Below are 21,963 nucleotides of genomic sequence, written 5' to 3'. Positions count from 1 at the left end.
GTTAAAATTGGACTAAACATCAAGTCTCGCTTCAGTGACTACTTACTTAATCATAGGAGAAGATGGCACGTTCTCCTGATAAATTTCCAGGTCCATAATGCCAAGACTGCTAGTTGTACTGCTGTTGCCATTGCTGACAAAGCAAAAGTTTAAATATTAGTGCCAAACTGTGCTGAACATGTCTCCATACATCTTTTAAAAATTTATTTATGTACAAAGCAAAGTGAGGAGGCCGCCTCCTGTTATGTAGAGTTCCACAAAATCAGTTGTGCTCAGCAAGTGGTTCCCAGAATGAAACACACTAGTCTGCTCAAAGTAATGAGGCTTTTATTAAAATAGTTCTAGATGGAGCATGTATGAAGTGCATCAGTGTGCATGTGTGTAAACTGAAGTGATGCAGTAAACTGGAGGATAAAAAGATGTGGACTCTCTTCTTGTGCATGCCTTATGCAATGAGTATTTGGCCTCAAATGAAAAAACCAGTCTGCTTGAGTCCTTGAAAAGAAGGTTTAGCAGGTACAGAGATGCCCTGGAAGAAACCTGCAGAGATTCAGATATCTCTTAACATGGGGAGTTAGAGCAAGACATTGGTTGCCCATCATACTACTTACCTGTTGGGTGACTCCATGCCTGTAACCAGCAGTGGTTTCAGTGTATTACATCATACCCCAAATACTACTGGGGATCTGATGGAACCCACAGGTACAGAGATGGCCCCTCGTGTTTCTAACTACTCTGAAAGACTGAGATTTTAATTAAAGCCAGTGCTCATTGGGACCAACAATACATAGAAGTATTCTCTTTGGCTTTTTCACAAGGATAAAGTAGTACAATAGTATTAATTCACTTTATAACATCATTGTAAATGGGACAGTAAATGTTTATGCAGATATTGTAACAGTGTCATGAGCAGGTTGCGAATTTGCTGCCTGCAAGTCAATTACCAGGAACAAATTCTGTGTGGCAAGTCATGTTGAACCACTTAATTTTTACTGGAAGAGCAACTAATATTATTTTTCCTTACATTAGAAGGATTGATTAGACAGTTCCTTTTCCTATCATGCTGATCTCAGTCCGTGCCAGCATGCCATGCATTCAGACTTGCTGTAGCAATTTCTGTTTCAATGCAGAGCTGAAAGGCACAGTACTTCAGCTCTCTCAGACCGAGGACTTTGTTAAAGGTTGATACAATAATAACAGGATGAATGTTCAACTGCAGTGACAGACATGTTTTGTTCAGTTCTTTTTAGCTGGCCAGCAGTGCTTTCTGACAGAGACTCTTTCTTTTCCCTGCTTCATTACCATAATGTCTTCCCTCCTTGTCATATTGATACTCAAGAGAAAGATGTAATTACTTGACAATATTTTAAAACCTAGTCTAAGAGCATATGAAGAAAAAACTTTGCTCAATTTCATGTCGTGAAAGGGCTGAAGTCAAACTACCATCACTTTATATAAACTCCAAGGACTAGATAACATTTTTAAACACATGTCCTGACTTGAATAGATACAAAAAGCAGCACACTGCTATGGGAGCTCTGGAATTTATGTCTACTCGGGGGAACACTGGTCATCCTCTGTTAATCTGCACCCCTGTGCCAGTCTAAGGAGATCAGGCTCAATCTCTGCTCTTCTGGTGGGAACAGCAATCTGTCAATCTTGGCTGAGACACCAAAACAAACATTATGCAAAGGGTAGCAAATAAATCAAAAGACTGTAGCAATTAGCTTGTCTGGTGACCTTTTCACTGTAGGACTGAGGCACTTCAGTGGTGCCAGGAAGTTTTTCCTTTGCCTGAATCTAGCTGCTCACCAGTAGTAAAAAGACCTAGCTGAGGACCAGAATGTGGATAATTTTTTCCCCCTTATTAAAAAATAAAGAGATAAAGTCTACCATTAGACTTTCTTTACAGTGTTCTAAGTAAGTCTCGAGCTGCTACCTCTCATTCCTGATGCATGGCAGGGAAATCACTGGCTTGGTTGATAGACCATATTGTACAGTGAGAACAGACAACACGGGTACCTCATGGATCGCTCGCTGAGTTGCAAGTAGCTACTTGTGTCATCAGGATTGTCCTCATCATTAGCTAGCTGGGACCAGCTGCCAGTGCTTTCTTCACTGCTGCTGAGATGGTTTGGGAATTCTTCAGCTGCTTTTGTCTCTCCTATGATTTCAGCATCCGATCTGCTCTGAGGGCTGTTGCTGGCAGGGTGATAAGGAAGGCACGTTGATATGATAATACAGGCAAACAAACTGGTGACACCAATCTTCAGGCAATGCTGCTCATTAAAGTCAACCAAGCTGCAGAATTATACAGATGCAAAAGACTGGACAAGCTTATAACTTATCCATACAGTCCAATAGAACATATGATCTGAGATGCTCTTAAAAAAGGACTTTCTCATGACTGCTACAAACAAACCCAAACCAAAGTAAATATTATACTGAAATATGCATAGAAGTGGTTTAACTTGTAAAAAATGATTTTACATGTAAGAAAAGAACTGATCACTGTAAGGGTCTGTTGCTTAATGCACTTCAGTCAATCAGTGGTTGAAATATATGATATATGTTAGTGCAGAATGTGAACTACCAGCTCTCTGCAGGATCTCTCTAGAAAAGTTCTTGCTTTCAGACCTGTATCTAAGTTATGACTGAGGCACTGGTCTTTAGTTAGAGCAAAAGATTGCACCAGAAACGCTACCACTCCCGAGTCATCACCTTGACCAAGAATATACTGAGACAATATCATTGTGGATGTCTCCTTTTGCCAAGCTCTCACTCTCAGAAGTTGTTGCATTAATGCTGGATGACAGAGAGAGAGGCAGCCTGTGCAGGGAGAATGGGAGCTGTTTGCCCAAGGGCTCTGCTCTAGCAGGCAGGGAGCATCTGCCAAGTAACTGTGCCTGTCATCCCTGACCCCTCAGGGGCAGAGCTCAGCATCTGCACCAACACGTGGGCTCTGAGCAGCCAGGTTGCAGGGTAGTGGTGTTACTCAGGTAGCTCCTGATACCTGGTCCAAAACACAAGAGATTTCTGTGGGTGATGTTTCTTGGCATTTTGGGTTTTGTTTGATTCATTACGCAATTGCATCTCAGACTCGCGATGCTTTGAACTGACAGTTCCCCACTTGTGAACAGTCACTTGGAACTGTTTCTGTGTGACAGGACTGGGTCTGTGCCACTGCCTACATACCAGAAACAGCTCTTTTTCGTTGCTGAAGACCTCTTCCTTAGGCCTGCACAGCTTTTTTTTTTTTTTTTTTAATTCCTAATTGACTGTATGTCTGCTTGATATTTTGCCTGGAGTCTTCTGTGCCTGTATCTGAACTAGCAAGTAGTTTAATGCAGTAGGAGTGGATCAAAGCAATTGCTGCTGATGCTTTTATAGCTACATTATATATTTTTAGGTTTTCACTTCAGCCTACATAGACTTGGTCCAGCCAGCTATGCCAGAAATGGTTCAAATCTGTGTGAAGAACCACAGGAAGCTTTGCCTTCCCAGTAGGGGTACGAGCACATCTGGAACACACGTGGGCAGTTTCTATTTGAGATTCCTTTAAAAGAAATCTGCATTGCATGCTGCAAAGAAAGCTGATGTATGGAAATGGGGATAAGTTGATTCAGAACTGCACTGCACTGCTGAGCCAAAATGCTCTTGTGGTGTAGCCTCTGGTTACTAATTCAGCCCTACCAACCCTATTGCTTTAAACATCCCATAGGCACTTTGGGAACTCTGCATCAAAGGCAGAAGAAAAGTTGTTATGAAAGGGGTCATAAACTGCAAAAATAACTTCATTTTCACAGTCAAGACTCCAAATAGATGGATTTTGAAATGTATCTTACTAAAAGCAGGTTGCATTTTAAGGAAGAGGAAGGTTAGTGGGGGAGAATCAGTATGAAAGACTAGTGACACTATGATAATTATCATAATTGTTAACATACACAGGAAAGTAGATATAATCCATGCACTTTCCCACTTCAAGAAAAGCAAGTACTTCTGCTTTCTCACTTCAAGCAGAGCTTTGTCAAATGCCAAAACAGAGCACTGCCTAGAATAAAATGAGCTACAATGGTTTCTAACACTAGCACCTGCACTCTTTCTACCACTCTGAGATAATGGGGTGCTGCAGTGCTCCAAGAGACTGACAGTTTGGATACCATTAAAGTAACGGATACAGTGAAGAAGTATAGTTAAAAGTAGGCAATGCCTTGAGAAAGAGCATTGCTCTTGGCCTCATAGCACTCATAGCAATCTTCTACATTTGCACTGCACTCTCATACTGGGCTCACACTTTGCCATAACCAAAGCAAGCTACAGATTTCTTAAGACAAGGAGTACAGCTACAAGGAGAGGGAGGTAAGGTATGGTGTAAACTCCATGAAATGGCATTAAAATAAAATGAAATGTTATTCTTTTCTCTATTTAAATTCTACCAGAGAAGTCTTGAACTAAAGGAGGTGAGGGGTACTTTTAATATTTTATTTCCTTCACTAAAGAATTTTTCTTACTTGTAGCTCCAGACTGCAAACACAAATTTGAACTTCAAGGCCTCAGAAATCCAGGTACACAAAGCATTAGTTACACAAACAGGCATAGCAGAGAACTACAGATTCTGCTGTCTTCTGTTATACACTAACACTGATTTTTATTTATTTATTTTTTTGAATTGAGATGTCAGCCAGCACCACATGAAAGTTTATGTTTTGTCTATTTTTCTTGTCTTGACTATGGGAGAGACCATAGTCAAGACTCTCTATTATCTGTAGAGAGAAAACTTACTTATTAGTAAGTTTGAATGTTAGAACCATAATGTTGTCATATTTGATTTGAGTTTGCTCCAGAAATCAGCACTGTGATACTTGACTGGCTGATTTTATGTCATGAGAAACCTGTAGTCACAACTTAACCTGTTTGCTTCTTATAGTTATATAAAAAGTTATATTCTTATCTTCTTCTTTTATCAAAATAACTTTTACTGGGAAAATAAAACACCGAAGCAATGTGCTGATTTGCTGTTTGGTCACTTACCTATTTGCTGGGGAACTGGAAACAGTGTGTTTGCCATCCAAAGCTTCTGGAGGCTTTTCTTTGCTTTGATGCTCCTTTCCAGAAGGTCCACATGAAGTTAAGGACTCTGAGTCTTTATGTGGCTCATCTCGTTGATCACTTTCTATCTGAATCAAAGGCACTTCCCTGTGCTGACCTGCAGGGAGGCTCCCGGGGCTCTTCACGTGCTCTTTTTTCTCATCCAAATTTACTTCTTCCGTTTTGGGTTTCGATTGTATCTGAGCTGTGCTTTGGGGATGTTTGCTTTCCAGCACATGTTCTCGGCTTGTATAGTCACAGGAATCCTGCTGGACAACAATTAAACTTTTACCACTTTCAACAATGTTTGCGGCCAGTCTTTTTGCATATTGTTCCACATGCGGTGGGGAATCGCTGTAAAACTGCTCTGCCTCTGCAGCCTCTGCCTCATCTGCTATGATTTTGTTCTTCCGCATCAGAGATTCAATAGAACTCGCCCACGTCTCGTGAATCAACATATCTGTTATCTGGTCAGTCTTGCATCTTTGGTACAGGCACGAGTCAGACTTGCAAAGACCTGAAGAAGCCACGGTACTGGCTGGCTGCACACTTAAGGAATCTTGGCGATGGTGGGCAAATCCATCTAAGGAATTTGCCTTAACTGGGACATTAACTGTAAGCCTGGAGCCTGATGATCTGCTGTCAGGCATTGATGACTGCCTAAAGCAAAAAGGTGACCGTAGAGACGGTGGTAGCAAACTGTCACACCAGTCCTTTGAATTCCGAGGGGAATACAGGTTATCTTTATTTTCCCTTTCGATTTCTCTTAGCATATACCTATAAAATTCTTCTGTTATACTTTCTGTGCTGGACTGTTTGGATGGGCAACTCGGTCTTACATTAAGATGGCCATTTTTCTTGGCTACCTGTTGCAAAGCAGAAGTTAAGATATTGTTTGCATTTTTTCCTGCATAGTAATCCAGTAGCAAATCAAAACCTCTTCCTTCATTTTCCATCTGGTTCACCATAAATCTTGAAAATTCATCTGTAATGCTTTCACAACTAGACTGCTTTGAGACAGAACTTGTCTGGCTCATAGACTGACCAAAGCTGTTCATTAGGCCTAGGGTATTGAAAGAGGCTTTGGAATCCGAGTCCTCTTCGGGAATGCTCTCACAGCTTGAGGCCTTGGCTCGACTCCATCTTTCACAGTGCAGTCTGTTCCTGGGGTGGTTTGGACCTTGCCAGATGCTATCAACCATGGAGAGTTCAGTGAGGTTCATGATCTTGGCAGCCACTTCATTTGCAAAGATATTGACTGAATCAGGTGTGTCCTCAAGGTTTATAGATTCATCTACTACCCGATTCATCAGTCTTTCCTTTAGCTCTGGATGCTCATCTGTTTTTCTTTTGATCTCACTTAGTCGAGGTGCCCTGTGCTTCCGAACCACTGAGCCATTAGTATGGGTTTCCTTTTTCCTTTTCATGGTTCTGCATGATAAACTCTGGGTCACTAGATATTCATTGCCTCTCTTCCATGCACAGAACCAGGGTTGCTTTCCATTTGAATTTTCTAGACAAATGGCAGCTATTTCTGTTGCCATAGAGACAACTGTTTCTGCCAATTCTTCTGCAAAATCTGTTATACAATATTTGTCTCTTGAATTTTTCACCTGTAGCACAGGCTGAGAAGGAAGCAAGACATGGTTTCCTAATAAAGACAAGCTAAGTTGAACATCATTATTTAGCACAGAATCACACTTATGCTTGGCTTGGTTTTCTGCAGTTGTGGTGGCACTGGAAGACAGCTGTTCTTGAACACCATGTCTGCATTCATTGTTTGCAAAGGTATTTTCTCTGTTTGAAAATGATCTGTAATCTTTCTTCTGATGCTGATTGTTGCTCTGATTTGGGGATTTGTAACAGTCTCGTGCGGTTCTTTTCAGGTATCTCTTCTTGGGAGATGTTTTTCCACCAAGTGTGTTATGCTCTGTATCTCCACTTGGTTCTGAGCTCAGTGTGGCACCTTCATTGCTATTTACATCTTTCATATTACTTTTCCAAGTGGTTGTGACATTTCCAAGATCTTTGCTAGTACTGGTACTGTAGGATGTACCAAATGGCTTAGCAGCAGAGTGATCAAGGGGGCTGTGAGAAGTTTCACATGCTGTTGCTGGTGTTGACCATCCTTCTGCTCTTGTTACTTTCTCTGCTTTTCTGCCCTCAGAAAAGAGAGGAGAACATTCTTCAACTTGCCTTATGTCGTTCATCTTCTTGCAAGTGAAATATATTATATTAAAAAGCAACTCATTTGCAGTCTCTGTGAAAATGTCTTGTGTACTTGAGCCATTTTCTGAGTGGGGGTGTAGCTGTCTCTTCTTCCTAACCTCTTCCATAGAATGTCGTAGGATAATATTGGATAAGTTTTGCGCAAGTTCATCCCTGATTACTTCATCAGCACGTGGAATACGTGGCCTTGCTGCTGTTTCAATAATTTTCCCATTTATGGATTCCATAAAATGCCCTACATTTTTGTATGTGTTGGGTTTTGTCAAAATTACGGATGCCTCTTTGAGAAGTGCCTCTGCAATGCTCTCATTTAGCTTTTCCATGCTGCTTCCTATAGCTATGCTACAGTGCAGAGTAATGGCTGCAGAAGCCTGAGCAGCAGACAGAAGTCCACTTGAAGTTGCAGGGTACTTCTCCTCCTTCGTTTCCCCCAGACCACAGATGGCCACAGCACTTGCTACTTGAGTCATGCCACACAGCGCAGATGGAAAGGAATATTCCATGCCAGCAGAGTCATCAAGGGGCTGTGAAGGTGCTGTGTGCACCTCTTCATCTACTACCACTCTGCTTCGGGAGTCTGCGACTTCTTGGTCCCATCTGAATTTTTCTGCAGCCTGGGGACTGGAAATAGTTCCAATGACAGTGGCTGCACAAGCCAGAGCCACTTCCAGTGCACTTTGGTCATGTCCATTTGAATGTTCTTCCTCAAAGTAATCTGAAACTTCAGCAGAGCTTTCTGACTCGGTCCAGTGGCACAGGTTGGGGAAGGCAGACCCTGGCCAGTCAGGTATGTTCTCAGAACTGTCTGGACTTTGCACTATGACAATCTTTGGAAGTTCATTCCATGATCGGGAAGCAGATACGTCTTCTGACTTACCGGAGCTTCCCACAGAGATGCTGACTGCAGCCTCCTCACTGAAACTGGGTCGGGACTGTGACAGTCTAATGAATGCATCCTGCAGAACAGATTCTGCCAGATTTGTGGCATACTGACCTGTGGTCCCCTGCTCATTTTGTGAGGGTGGATCAGTTTTTCTGATACCTGCAGAGTCCTCCCCATCTGTCTTACTGTTGTGTTTTGTTGTTGGGTCACACAGAGGCTCCAGCTCCTCTTTAGCCATTTTGGTTAAAGATACATCTTCTAACATGAGCGCTGGGCAGGAATTTTCAACCTCATCAGTCAAATTGGTAGCACTAAATGATGAAGTAGCTTTTTCAGCTAATTCCTTCTGCCACAGTTTTTCCTGGTCTGACTTATGTTCAGGTTGTAAGAGGCCATTTTCAGTCACAACATTCACAGCTTCAGAGACTTGAGTAGCTCCATTATCTTTATTAATGCAGTTTCCTTCAAGAATGAATGGCAACCTGGCTTTTCTGTAGTGAATATTTTCAAATCCCTTTCCTTTATTTTTTTTGACATCTGAAGATGCTTCTGAAACATTTAATTTTTCATGACCTATTAAGAAAAATATATAATTAGTTTTTTGCAGAGTACCCTGTGGCTTTAAAAAGAAAACAGCTGCACAACTGTGTACCACATCACTGCTGCAAAAGTACTGCACAGCCATGTATCCTTGTCTCTGAACAGCAATTTAAAAATATGAATGGCTGTCCATTTTCTAAATTATACGTGCACGAATCAAAATCAAGTGTCATTTCAGTGAGCATTGCCATAGCAGTTTTGCAATACCAACAATAGCAGAATTATGCTCAGTCCCATTGCTTTTACCCGCTTTGCATTCATCACCCTCGTTGTCATCCTCAAGGTGTTCAGATGCCGTGAGGAAATCTTCTTCTATTGAGGACACGGAGCAGTTTGTGTCATCCTCTGGCTTTAAGACATGAGTTTCTATCTGCAGGTGCCTCTCCTGAACGAGCTCAAGTCCAATCAGAAACTTGTTTATTTCAAAAATGATGCAGCTTGGGCTGTTTCTCCTGTCCCCCCTCGCACACTGAACCAAGCAGACATCTGCCAGCCAAGGACACTAGAGGGGAAAAGAATCTCAGACAGTTATTTAATTAAAAAATAAAACTTATTTTAAGCTTCCCTCTCTATAAATGTCTCGAGAATGTTCTGTTGCAAAGATGCAATATGATTTGTCACTTAAATGTTAGTAACACAGTGTGCAGTTACATAAATTCCAAAATAAGACTTCTCGGACTGACAGCTTTTGTTATACAAGTGCTTTAGTAGAGAACCCAGCTGTATCACAGGGGATACTTGGCAATTTTGTTGAAATTGCCAAGTTGTTTGTTTTCAATCAACTTGTTTTAATGACAGAGACTTATTTGCAGTTAGCCATCTGACATGCTGTTATTAATGGCCTCGCACCACCCGGCATTACCTGTCTCTTGAAGGGATTGTTTGTGGGCATGAATTCCCTTTCAGGATAATTTCCCTTGCAATGCTTGTTTGAAGGCAGCCCTGTAAATGCTGGCTGACGAGATTAAGAACAGGTCACCTTTAGTGTTCCTACAGACTGTTTTAAAATAGTGTTTTATTTTGTTGCTTTGCTGCTCTTCCTCTCATTCCTTCTTTGTCCAAAGCCCCATTATTTCAGGCCTATATAACCTCCCACTGGAAACAGGGCTCCAGTGCACAATGTGATGAGCCTTTATATAAAACTGTCTTACCCAGAGAAGCTGTACAATTAAGCTGAAAGTTGGACAGAAACGGAGAGAAAGGAACTCTTGTTATACTCCTTTTATTGATACTAAAAGCTGTTGGACATTTATACAACAACAGAGCTAAGTCGATATCTCTGCATGGGACCACGCCTGTTGTATGGATGTACTCTGAAGCAAAGCCAAGCTTTTTTAGCATGTGATCCTGTGCTTTTAGCTCCAGGCCCCCAGGAAGGAACCAGCTTGGGTAGAACCAACTTTGGATTGAGGCAGTGAATTTTAAGCTGGGCAAAAGATGCCTTGAACCCACTGGGCATTTGCACAGTATCTATCATAATGTAACCTCATTCTGGACCTTTTGTCTTTGAGTGTGAATGCAAAGCAAATATCTAGTAATAAAGACAGTAGAATGAGTGCTACGCTGGATTAGCATGTTTATTACCCTGCTCTTCCTTTCCACCTAAAAAATGTGTCTGAACAGAAAACCAGATAAATTAGTGTGTTAAAAGAAAAACAGAAAAGATAGATTAGATAGCTGCTACAAAACAGTTGCTGAATCAGACGTGAGCATACTGTATTGTGAAAAATGTAATAAAAAACAGATGCAGCCTTAGATCAAACATTCCCCTGCTGTTTCTCCAGGCCACAGTTTGCAGGGTTATACTTGTGAAAAGGGCTGAGGGGTGAGCAGCATAAAAATCCTTGCAGGAAAACTCTGCCAGTCACCTTACAAATGAAATTCTCTGAAAGCCAAACAAAAGTGTGATGATGGCATATCTGGCCAATAAATCTCATCCAGTCTCAATGCAAAGCTTTACTTGTCTTACAAGACAAAAATTTAGGTTAGTTCCCTCTATGAGAGGGCTGCCAGTGTCACTGGATTTGGAGACGGGGATGACTTGTGTGCTTGTGTTACCTTGTTTGAGCCTCAAAACACCCTTGTGCATATTGCAGTAGGTTGCCCCTGGGCTGTGGGGTTGGGAGCTCCAGTGCTCCCACCACAGCCTTGTACTCATATTTTTCTAAACCTTTCTAAATTCAGCCATTAGTCACAAATGGCAAGAAAGCTCAATAACTAGGTAATTTCTCTCTTTAATGATCAGCTTATTGGTATAACATAAAATTCAATGATCTTTGCAATATAGCTGTTACAGGGTCTGCTTCAGGAAGACTTTTGTACGCAAGTTAATTTCAGTGAAAAGAAGTTTTCTGCTTCTTTTTTTCTGCAGCAGACAAACCTGGCAATACCTGTTTGGGTTTTTTTTTTTTAAGTTTGCTGGGACAGTTTTGTACTCCAGGATAATTCTGCAGTTTTAATGAGTTTGAGAGGTGATTCTGCCCCTCTACTGAGGTGATTCTGCTGCTTTACTCCACGCTGGTGAGATCCCACCTGGAGTACTGTGTCCAGCTCTGGGTTTGCCAGCACAGGAAGCACATTGACCTGTTGGATCAACTTCAGAGAAGGCCACCAGAATGATTAGAGGGATGAAGCACCTCTCCTATGAGGAAAGGCTGAGAGAGTTGGGCTTGTTCAGCCTGGAAAACAGAAGGCTTTAGGGTGACATGATTGAGGGCTTCCAGTACCTGAAGGGAGCCTACAAGAAAGATGGAGAGGGACTATTTACAGGAGCATGTAGTGACAGGACAAAGGGTAACGGTTTCAAACTAAAGAGAATAGGTTTAGATTAGGTATTAGGAAAAATTCTTTACTTTGAGGGTAGTGAGACACTTGAACAGATTGCCCAGAGAAATCATAAATGTCCCATCCCTGGAATTGTTCAACACCAGGCTGAATGGGGCTCTGAGCAACCTGGTCTAGTGGAAGGAGTCCCTGCCCATGGCAGGGGGTTTGGAATGAGATGATCTTTAAAGTCCCTTCCAACCCAAACCATTCTATGATTCTAGTCTATGAAGTTGTTCCCATTTCATGAATGGCCCAATTATATCAGAATCAGGCCCCAAAATACTGACATATTTTTCACTCTTTCTTTACACATACATGAACAGGTATAAAGGATGACAAAAATGGAAAGGAAGAAAATAGCTCTTATTACAACAAGGAGTTAAGCTTCTGGAACTTGTGTATTAAAATGTCTTTAAGCAAATGTTATCATTTCCTTCCTTTTTCTATGTGGTGCCACTAAGAGGAATTCTTGGCTTTCAGATCACAGATAGGGAATGTTTAATTGGCAATAATGAGAGCGAAGGAGTTAGCACGAGAACCTCGCCTCTAGCTCCTTTGAATGTTAAATTTTAATTAATGCATTAATTACTTTTTAAGTTGACAGAAGCTAAATGAGGTGTCATCTCTGATACGGTTAACGTCACTTGGTATTTTCACATTGATCACATTCAGGCTTACAGTAGCCTCTAGGATCTTCAAGTCCTATCATCAGCCCTTTTCCGAGGTGCGTGCGTGGGAGAAGATGCATTGGGAACAAAAGTGGGAAGTGGCAAGACTTCACTTGAAAGGGAGTCTGTAGCAGCTGTGCCCTGGCCTAGCTCTGTGCACAGAAGAAGTGTTACATCTTTCCTTTCCCCTCTGTGCTGCCTCTCTGATTCCTGCTACTCTTGGAATCTGGCCATATGAATCTCATCTTTGCCACCAATGCCTGCCTTCCCTGAAGGATCAACTGCTAATGTGGCTCAAACCATTATCAGCTGCAACCCAGACACCCTCAGGATCTAGAGGGAATAGCAGGATCTCACCTATCTGTGTAAATGGTGTGTGTGTGTCCCTGCCCACCCCGCACTTAAATCTGTCTAACACAAATCTGTTGGTTTTTTATGTTTGCAAACTCCCACTCATCTCAAACTGCTGTGAGGTCTTTGCTTTTGGGTTCATTTTTCCCATATTCCAAATTCCATCCTTCTCAGGTGTGATGTGATCTTAAAGATGAGTTTGATTCCTACCTGGGGAACCTCATAATCGGCCTGAAGGTTTCCTGATGCCAATCCACTCAGCAGGACTATTTCATTTTCCTTTGGTGGCTGTACGTTCATCGAACTGATGAGTTTGGGGAGGTTTGGTGAGACGCTGATCAACTTCTGTAGTATGAAAGATAGATTTTACTCTCAGGTAATGAAATCTGACTTGCACAGTTATATTCAGAAATATTAAAATGAAATACCACTTATATGTATCCCTTTAGAAAGCTTACTTGAAAGTAATACTTCAACTAGATTAAGAATAGAACTGGCAGCATTAAAATGCACATTCTTTCTTTTGAGACACCAGACATTATAAACTTCTGCAGAAGCATCCAGCAGGACAATCTGCCATCCCTGACATTGTCATGTGATAAATGGCTTGACTGGATTTGTGAATCTAAATGCTTCCTATTACAAGTGAGTTCCTGAGAGACTGAAACACTGTCTCTGTCTCTGTTATGGTCTGAAACAGAAAAGCTTTGTTAGGTGTGGTAATGAGACCAGGGCAAATCTTCCTGTTTTCCTCCAGGCTTCTGACTAGCAAGGAAGGAAAAGTTAGCTGGAAATTGCTGACTGAATTGACACAATGCTAAACATGGAACAACAGAAATATTGAAGGGACAGATGAAATATACCTTTCTTTGCTTTTCCACTGGGCACCTTTGTGACCTTTCATTTGTAATGACACAGTCACTTCCCACGTGTTACATATTTACTAAAGGTAAAAGCAGTAACAGTCACAGCATCAGTGATGCTACTTAACACAGGAGATTTGTACTGCCATACTGCTGGGAGCCAGTCCCCAGCCCGTGTAGGGGACATCTGTGCTCCTTTGTGTACAAAGTCCAGGACAAAAGGACAGTGCCTGAGAGTGCAGTTCCCTCTGCCAGGGATCTCTGTGTGCTTGCTCTTAGAACACAAAATCAAGGCTGGCCCCTTACAGAGGGAGTAGAGTAAATACCACCTCCATTTTCGGCACTAACAGAGCCCATGTGTTAGTGCACAACACATGGCAAAGCCAGTCAGGGAATGCAGATCTTGGGCACCCAGCCATAGGCTTTGCTTCACTTCTTCCTTTTCATCTTCAAAATATTAAGCTTGCAGTACCGCTATTTTTCCTCGGAGTGAATTAGACATAATAAAACTTTCTGGCTTAGAAAAGCTAAATCAATATTAGAGAACAGTTCACTTTTCAGCAGACTGAATCACATGAGACTAAGTACTTTTATTTGACATAACTAAATTCAGTCCTTCAATTCAGTTTGACGTTTTACTGTTGCACAAAAAAGTTCTCATCCTTTTTTTTTTTTTTCCAAATTATAACCTTTCTGTTATCACACACATTTCCCTACATATCTCTATTTTTCTACTGCCTAAATTGCCACATTTTATCAGATTTCCTAGGTAGGAAATGATGGCATTTTATATACCTTCTACTTCAGTTCTTTACCTTTTGTTCAGAATTAAAAAAAAAAAGTCTGAAAACATGATTATTTTACACTAAACCCCCCTCAATTTAACCCACTCCAGGGTTCTGTGGGTAATGCAAAATCCTAACAGTACCTCTTAGTAAATAAAGTAACTGTTAGAAAATGGTTAAATATTTCATATGAACAACAGTTAGGCTAACATCTTCAAAATTCTTCTAAGAAATGCTTTCACGACACCAGTGTGTTTTATAAAATTCCACCCCACTCAGTGGTAATTTACACAAACTGCTTATTATACACAAAAAACGTGATGAGAGAGTTTCCTCTTGGAGAAGAATGAAAAAGCACCTCGTGCTAGCAGGGAATTTTCATTACCTACATTGAAAACTAAAAAAGAAAAAGAGTATCGTTTTCCAGTCAGGGCGAATAAATGTGTTTGCACATAAATGCACCAGAAACTGCCCTTCTAGAATACAGCCAGACATTAGGGTGTCTCTGTTACCAGTGCCCTCATACAGGAGAGGAATGTCTGCTGTGGGCACGGTGGGTGCAGTGCTTTGGGGAGCTGCCCAGGCTCTGCTGCCACGTCAGAGCTTCAGGGTGGTGAACACAGCCCTGCTCTGAGGCTGGTAGATAAAAAACATGCAGCTACCTCCAGAGGGGTTTTGTGCTTGCAAAGGAGTCATCAAACCTCCAGGCATTGTAAAGGGTGGCTGCACAAAGCTTTTACAGATATCTAGTTCTAAGACTGAGGGAGAAACTTGTGGTACTTCCTCATGACCTGCTACAGCTTTTGTTCCTCAACAAACACTGTAAACAACAATAAAACCTCTGCTTAATAGGAAACAACTAGTGCTTCTAGGGATTCAGTAAAGTAAACCCTCTCAAGCTGTTCTGCACAGTTAACCTGCTGATTCAACAGAAAAGTCATTTTGCTGCAAGATCCTGTATTTATTTTTGATGTCCGAATTTTCACAGATCCAGGATGCAGAAAACAGCATAGAAAAACTGGTCCTGCTAGCAAATGACTTGCAGTAGGCATCAAGGTCCCAGCACTGGTTGTTCTCCTATGAGCTAAAAGTGGTTTCAGCAAACTAACTGTAATGCTTTTATCAAGGAATTCCCTTGGTACTGTCAGGAGACCCTACCTTTGTTCACTCACTACATATTGCTGTGTCTATCATAGGCACCAAGCCAGGATGATGGAAATGAACTGATAAAGGAAGATGTCAGCACAAAACTGACACTAGGCCATATCTTTAAAATGTGACTTCAACAGTTTTAAGGTTTCTTTTGGAACAGCATGTATCTTAAATAGCATATCATGATGAAATTTGTCTTAGTGTTTGTAAAATAACTGATCTTTTTTATTATTTTTTTAAAATCCCTTTTTTTTCTACCCTCAGAACCTTCTGTTAAACAGATAAAAAATACCTTTAGTTCTGTCTTATTTAGACCCCTCCTAAAGACCACATAATCATACTATCTGGAGTTTGAGTAAGACTGCTGAGCTGAACAAGACCTAAATGAGTAAAAGATTTTTCAAAGGCTTTTAGGCAGTAGGACAGACAGACACCAGAAACTCTTTTTATGCAGTATTATGACAATTTAAAAAATTGGATGTATGACATATCCATGTTCACTTCTCTGATAAAACCATGGCCGAGCAAGAAATCTATTCATAAAACTGTTGTGATTTCACAGACTGAATCAATCCATTATGTACTTCTGGGATGGGAGTAAGAAAAGTTATATAACATGGTCCAATGTTGAGACAGTTTCAGAATCCTCATGCATTGCTCTCTGTAAGCATTAAAAATCCAGGGCTGGCTTTGATTTGTTCATAGAATTTTGATCTCTGTTTGTACTGGAGAGTTCTGGCACACCTGACTAGATCCACTGTGCGTGTTTTTAAGACCTAAACAGTTACCTGTTTCACTTGCTCATCGCTGCAATCATCTCTGTTGGCATCTAAATTCACAAAACAAACCTGTAATAAGAGAGAAAAAGAAACAGTAGCTTATGAAATTGTATTAGAGTGGCAGCAACCCTTTGAAAGTCAGTATATGTTCCTTTTCTAGCCTTGATGCTGAATATATGAAGCCTTTTCCTAGTACAAGAAAGGCTGAAAGCTTAGCAAAGAGAACTTCCTTGATATCAAGAAAGGAGAAAAAAAAGAATAAGTCATGGCTATATCTGCTCTGACAATCAGCTTGCCTGATGAACGAGTGAATGTTGCCAATAAACTGTAATACAGAGGATATTAGAAAAGGTAGAGGAAAAGTTAAAAATGCATTTGACCATATATCAGATAAATTCTTCATGTCTTTTTCAATGGCTTCTTCTTCTTTTCAGGCACTTGTTGCTAAATGTTTCATAAGTACAGTTGTGAGTTGCTTTTCGAGTTTTCTTGCACACCACATAAATATTGGAGTATTTTTCCAAATTTTCCAGAATTTCTAAGTTTAAAGAAGTTTAAAACCTTATGAAAATATATTTTTTAACCCTTATTCATAAGCCAATATGCAACTAGAAGTGTTCAGCAGTGCTAATCAGGTACTACCATAGATTGCAGAACTGCCTAGTAAGTACATGATTTACCAGAAAGTACTACTTTTAATGACAAATTTTTCTGCCCCTTCTTTGATCGTTATGAGTTTCAGAGACCATTAAATGTTCTGAAGACTGTTACTATATGCTGCCTGGAGGGCTGTTTTCTAATCAGAAAATCCCTCCTCCAGCTCTACTTCTGAATTAGAAGCAGGGACTCAAAAGCTAGGCTCTGAAGTTTGAGAGAGTTTGGTGTTGTCGTCTTGATTTAAAGCAAAACCTAACACAAATTCAAGGCTCAGCTAAAGCCAACACCCGATTCCAAAATTTAATTCCAGATTCAGAATTTAACTGAAAAGAGCTGAGCGATTTCTGTGTTTTGTTTCTTTCCCAGCAAAGACTCAATGCTTCTTATCCTAATTCTATGTAAATATCCCCTAGAAAATAAAAATGCTCTACATTATCCTTTTCACAAACATTCTTGTGTTAGGCATCTGAACTCCTGTGGTGTGTCTGCTTTTACCCCAAGACAACCCTGATTTCAGTTTATATATGCACATACCATATGTACAGATTATGACCATCTGCAGTAACAGCCAGCACAGCAGATGGAAAGATCCAGCCAGTACTCCCATTGTACACCAAAAAAATCCCACTTAAAAAGAAAGCTTTTTGCCCTTTTAAACAGTTTAATGGCATCTTTATGTGAACTTACAAATGTATTTTCCAACCCTTTTATAATTTAGCAAAAATATTTCTATGCCTGATAATGACAACAATCAGGATATGCCACTGTCATCTGGTGAACTTTTAAGAAATAGTTATAAAAATGTCTAAGCTGTAAAATATAAAGATACCCTCTAGCAACATAATGTGGTAGTTATGTAATGTCTTAAACATGTTGCAGTTTAATTATACAGACAAAAATTTTTCTTACTTTCCACAGGGTTTTCACATGTAGGCATTTCACATATCAGTAATAGTTGTTAAAAATCATTAGAAAATTACACTCTTGACTCGTACATGGACTTGCCCATAACCAGGGCATGTGGTTATGAGTCTGCAGGTGCATGGAGGTGTGTTTGCTTAGGGACCATTAATTTGGGAACCAGGGTGGGAGTGCTGGAAGGTGCAGGACCAGTTTTGAGTCCTCTCAGGCATGTTCACCCCCATGCTGAAGGTAGGGCTGTTCCTCAGGACCTTTGTTTCCAAGCTCCCACACCAGAGTCATGAGGTCTAGTTCTGTACTGTATTTGGGGTGAAAGCTTTGGGGAAAAGCTGCACAGCAGCAGTCGGGTCTGTGGGGACATTCCGGCCAACACTTGATTCTCTGATAAGCCTTGTTTTGTCCTTTGCTACCTGCCTGTTGGTACAATGGTACCTGTCTCTGCTGTGCCATACACTGGCACTCCTGCCAGTGACACCGACCACCATCCTAAAGACACGGCCCTTCTGAGCAGCCAAAACAATCATCTTTGGTTCATGTGGCATGGATGGCATAGAACTCACTAATGCCTCAGTAGAAGAAATCTCAATATGAGCAGGAATATGTTGTATTTAAAGTCACATTCTCTTTCTTTCCTTTATTTCTTTATTTTCAGAACCCAACGAACTTCTGTCATAAAACTTACAGCAGTTCTGAATCCAGTTACCAAACACACGTGTCAAATTCCCATTGACTTTATTACACCGCCAATGCAATCTTTTAGTGTTTTCTTGTTCTCTGGATTTCATAGTTTTAATTATAGGCAATTTTTCAGCAAAAATAGTTTTCCAATGGTGAAAGACACTGAAGAACTCATTTTTCTGTTTTGCTGTTTGCTTTGAGCAGGAGGCAGGACTAGATGGATACTGTAACCATAAATTAACTCTACAGTTCCCTCCTGGCACGCTCTACACTACTACTTTTGGTTCAGCTTTCCAAGTGTAGAAATCCCATTTGCTCAAGTGAAAAAAATACTGTTCTTGTGGTGAACATGTATCACTGCACTCAAAACTAGAGTCTCAATAGTGGCACAAAGCAGTATGTTACATGTCCATTAACTATTTAATACACAGTATTTCATACACTGTAAATAGCAACTCTTGCACTATGCAGGTTTTTGTACATGAATAGCACAAACTGGTGTCTGACCCCCAAGCCTCCTTTTCCTTCTTAAACTCTCCAAGCATTTCTATTATGACAGTACCAGGCAGGTTACCATCACTAATTTGCTGAGCTATCATCTTGAAAAAGTCTTTACTTTCCAGGATCATATAAAAAGCAAACAGAGAAAATGTTGTTTTTTCTTTTCTTTTTCTTCCCTATTTTTGCCTGATAATTTCTGTGACTGGTAAAAGGTATATGGAGAAAATTCTCTAGGTCTAGTAGATCTAGTAGATTTCAAGTCCTGAAATCTACTCAAGCTGGTGAAGAAACTATGCAGACACCTCCCTTCTTAAGAGAACTATATATTAAGAAATTTTTTTTATATTACAGTATATATATGGTATATATACTGTACATATGGTATATTTTACTTGCTAAAAGCTAACAGTCTTCTCACTTAGGAAGAGTAAAGCAATTTCACTTTACAGACTACCAACACTGCCAAACAGCTGAATGACAAGCAAAGAAATATATGATTGTCTATATTTTCCTTATTGCTTTCACTTCAGCTTGTATTAACCAAGGTTGGTATTACTGGCATTTTAATATTCCTTAGATAAAAGAGTACACCGATGGTAAGAAAGAAACACTGTCTCAGAGACATAATGTTAACAGCAGTAATTTTTTTCAAAAGTGTGTATTTTTCTGAAGTGTCTATTCTAGGGTGAAGTCTTTCTGCTCTGTACTATTCCCCCCAGACAAGACTCCTGTCTTCTGTTTGTTTTAGGAAGTGCTGATGCTTCTCTCTGTTGTCTGTGTCAATGTCTGACAGCAGGGAAAGGCTTTTCCTTTGTCCTGTGAAATATCTTATGGCTTTTGGTGAAATTAAAGCAAGCCCTAGCTTGTGGGCTTTTTATCAAACGAGTATTTCTTTTAATTAAGAAGAAAATATGTTTGTTTTTCAATCCTCTTCTGTGCCTAAATACTAACTCAGCAGAGATGTCTGAAGGCTGGGCTCAGCAGTAGCAGCTTTAGAGAACAGAAGCAGCTTTGGGATGCTCAGTCCCTTTTCTCCTGTGAAGCCTGAGTTCCTCCTGCTTCCCCTTAGGGAAGAGACTGAACTGAAAATCCACTCTGTTCCTCCCTCTCACTGGGATAATAGCTGTCCCTTGCACCTTACTGATATAGTTGCTCTAGTAAGTGAAATGAGAGCCACAGTCCTGTGTTCTGTTGTGAAGGGGTATGGTCAACATTTGCTTAAAGTGCTGCAAGAGGTGGGCTTTTTCCCCCCCTATAAAATCAAATATATCTACATTATATACCACCCTCCTCCCAAAGTTTCAATATCTATTTTAAAAGAAAGGAATTTAAACTGAAGAGACAAGAGTAAAAAATTAGAACTATATACAGATGGCTTGTGCAACCTTAATTTTACCTCACATGCCCACATTTATACAACACAGAAATAGTGAACAGGAAGCCTGCAAAAAGGGGCAAAACTATGAAGAGTCATAGCCCTGTGTATCTGCCATTTTCTAACATTTGACTTTGCAACTTAAAGGATACTCTTAAACGTGTTTTCTTTGTTTCTAATCCGTGAGTTGCTGGATTACAGCCACACAGTTAAAGACAGTATCAAAATGGTGGCAGGACTATATCCAGGTTACACAAATCACTTCATCCCTGTCACTGCACCACTGTATCCATCCAGATGATCCTCAGCTTTGCCCTAGTGTCACTAGCAGGTTGGGTTTGGTGCCATATACCTCATCATAGGCTAAACTTATGTGTTTGGGGGTGCAGGGGAATTGTGTAGAACTCTCCCTGTTCTGTGCTGTCCTGGTTGGCATGTCAGCATGTAAATGCTGTCTGGAAACTGAGTTTATAGAGTCTTTATGTCCAAGGTCTGTGCTGTTTTGCTTCTCCCATCCTCTCTTGTCACATCTCCAAGTCAACTTTAGACATGCCAGGTGCCAATTCAGAGAGTCCAGGAGAGAGTTAAAGGGAAAAACTGTTTTGGGACTGCACTGTAATCTGCCCATAAAACTCATGTTTAATTTCCTACAAACAGAAATGAAAAAGGTAATTAGCTCCAGGAGAGACGTCAGGAGAAAGTAATTCTGAGCAGGCAGTTCCTGGGTGCCAGGTTAAAACAGTCTAAATGCCTAAGCCTGAGGACATGAGGAATACAACTGCGTGACATAAGAAGGTGAGGGACTGCTGAGCCCAGGACTGAAGGCAGTTTTAGATACACAACCAGCCAAAGTGCTGAAAGGAGTGCAGACCTCAAGGGCAGAGAACTGCAGCGACTGTGGCTCCACAGCAGGAAAGCCAAGTTCAAACTGTGCTGCTCCTGGCGCTTCAAGCTTTCCCCGATGCACTCAGTAGTTATTTTGTTCCCTTTAAATGTTGCCATCTGTTGCTGACAAGAGTCAGTGGCAGGAAGGCAGCTCTATGTCAGGGCTGTGTCCTCTCTGCCCTGGTTTGGGTGATACAGGGATGAAGCTCTCCCAATATCACTTTTAAATTAGCATGCATCTGACTGTGCTTTGTTTTCATCTTGCCTTGCTCCTTGTGCCCACTGTGAGTGACATGCATCTTACACTCATGCAGTGATGTTCTGATTATTTAGCATTATCCTATGAAATACTAAAGGCTTGGCATTTTCCTTCCATGTTGTTTCCCCTCCACATTTTGGGCAGGTATTGTTTGTTCTCAGGGTGTGTATTGTTTCTTATACACTACTCTAAACACTTTATCCCTTTTTTAAACGTAGAACTATGCAGATACAGTTTGTGAAGAGGGTGATCGAATTTTACATCAACTGTAATTGCTATGACAGTTGTTTTAAGGACTTAATGGAATCTCTGACCTCAATAATTTCTGCTGTTAGCAATAACTCTGTGATAGGATGGCAGTTTTGGAATTCTGAGCCTATTTTCATCCTGATTTCATCTGTGCAAAAGTAGAAAAACAATACAGTTGCTCTAAAGTTTTATTAGACCTAAGTCTGAGTCTCCT

The 21,963-nt window shown here is 40.7% G+C and overlaps 1 protein-coding gene across 4 annotated transcripts in view; it reads right to left on the bottom strand.

Moving 5' to 3' along the window:
• SPHKAP (SPHK1 interactor, AKAP domain containing) overlaps positions 1-21,963 on the bottom strand; it is a 68,400-nt gene that overhangs the window by 6,892 nt on the left and 39,545 nt on the right. For 3 of the 4 annotated variants that reach the window (XR_007903614.1, XM_051781923.1, XM_051781924.1), the window contains exons 4-9: positions 16,234-16,293; positions 12,856-12,990; positions 9,047-9,302; positions 5,032-8,773; positions 2,023-2,202; positions 47-133 (exon numbers count right to left, since the gene is read on the bottom strand). Coding sequence is in view for 3 of the 4 variants with exons in the window: in XM_051781923.1 (XP_051637883.1) it covers positions 47-133; positions 2,023-2,202; positions 5,032-8,773; positions 9,047-9,302; positions 12,856-12,990; positions 16,234-16,293 (4,460 nt within the window). In the remaining variant the exon portion in view is untranslated. The remainder of the gene's footprint in view (positions 1-46; positions 134-2,022; positions 2,203-5,031; positions 8,774-9,046; positions 9,303-12,855; positions 12,991-16,233; positions 16,294-21,963) is intronic. The other variant, XM_051781925.1, reaches the window with a different exon arrangement.

The sequence above is a fragment of the Manacus candei genome, unplaced genomic scaffold (assembly GCF_025592945.1).
Source record: "Manacus candei isolate 608988 ecotype Guabito, Panama unplaced genomic scaffold, ASM2559294v1 h1tg000015l, whole genome shotgun sequence".
NCBI lineage: Eukaryota > Metazoa > Chordata > Aves > Passeriformes > Pipridae > Manacus > Manacus candei.
Note: the sequence above shows the minus strand (reverse complement) of the source record. Positions and strands in the feature narration are given on the sequence as shown.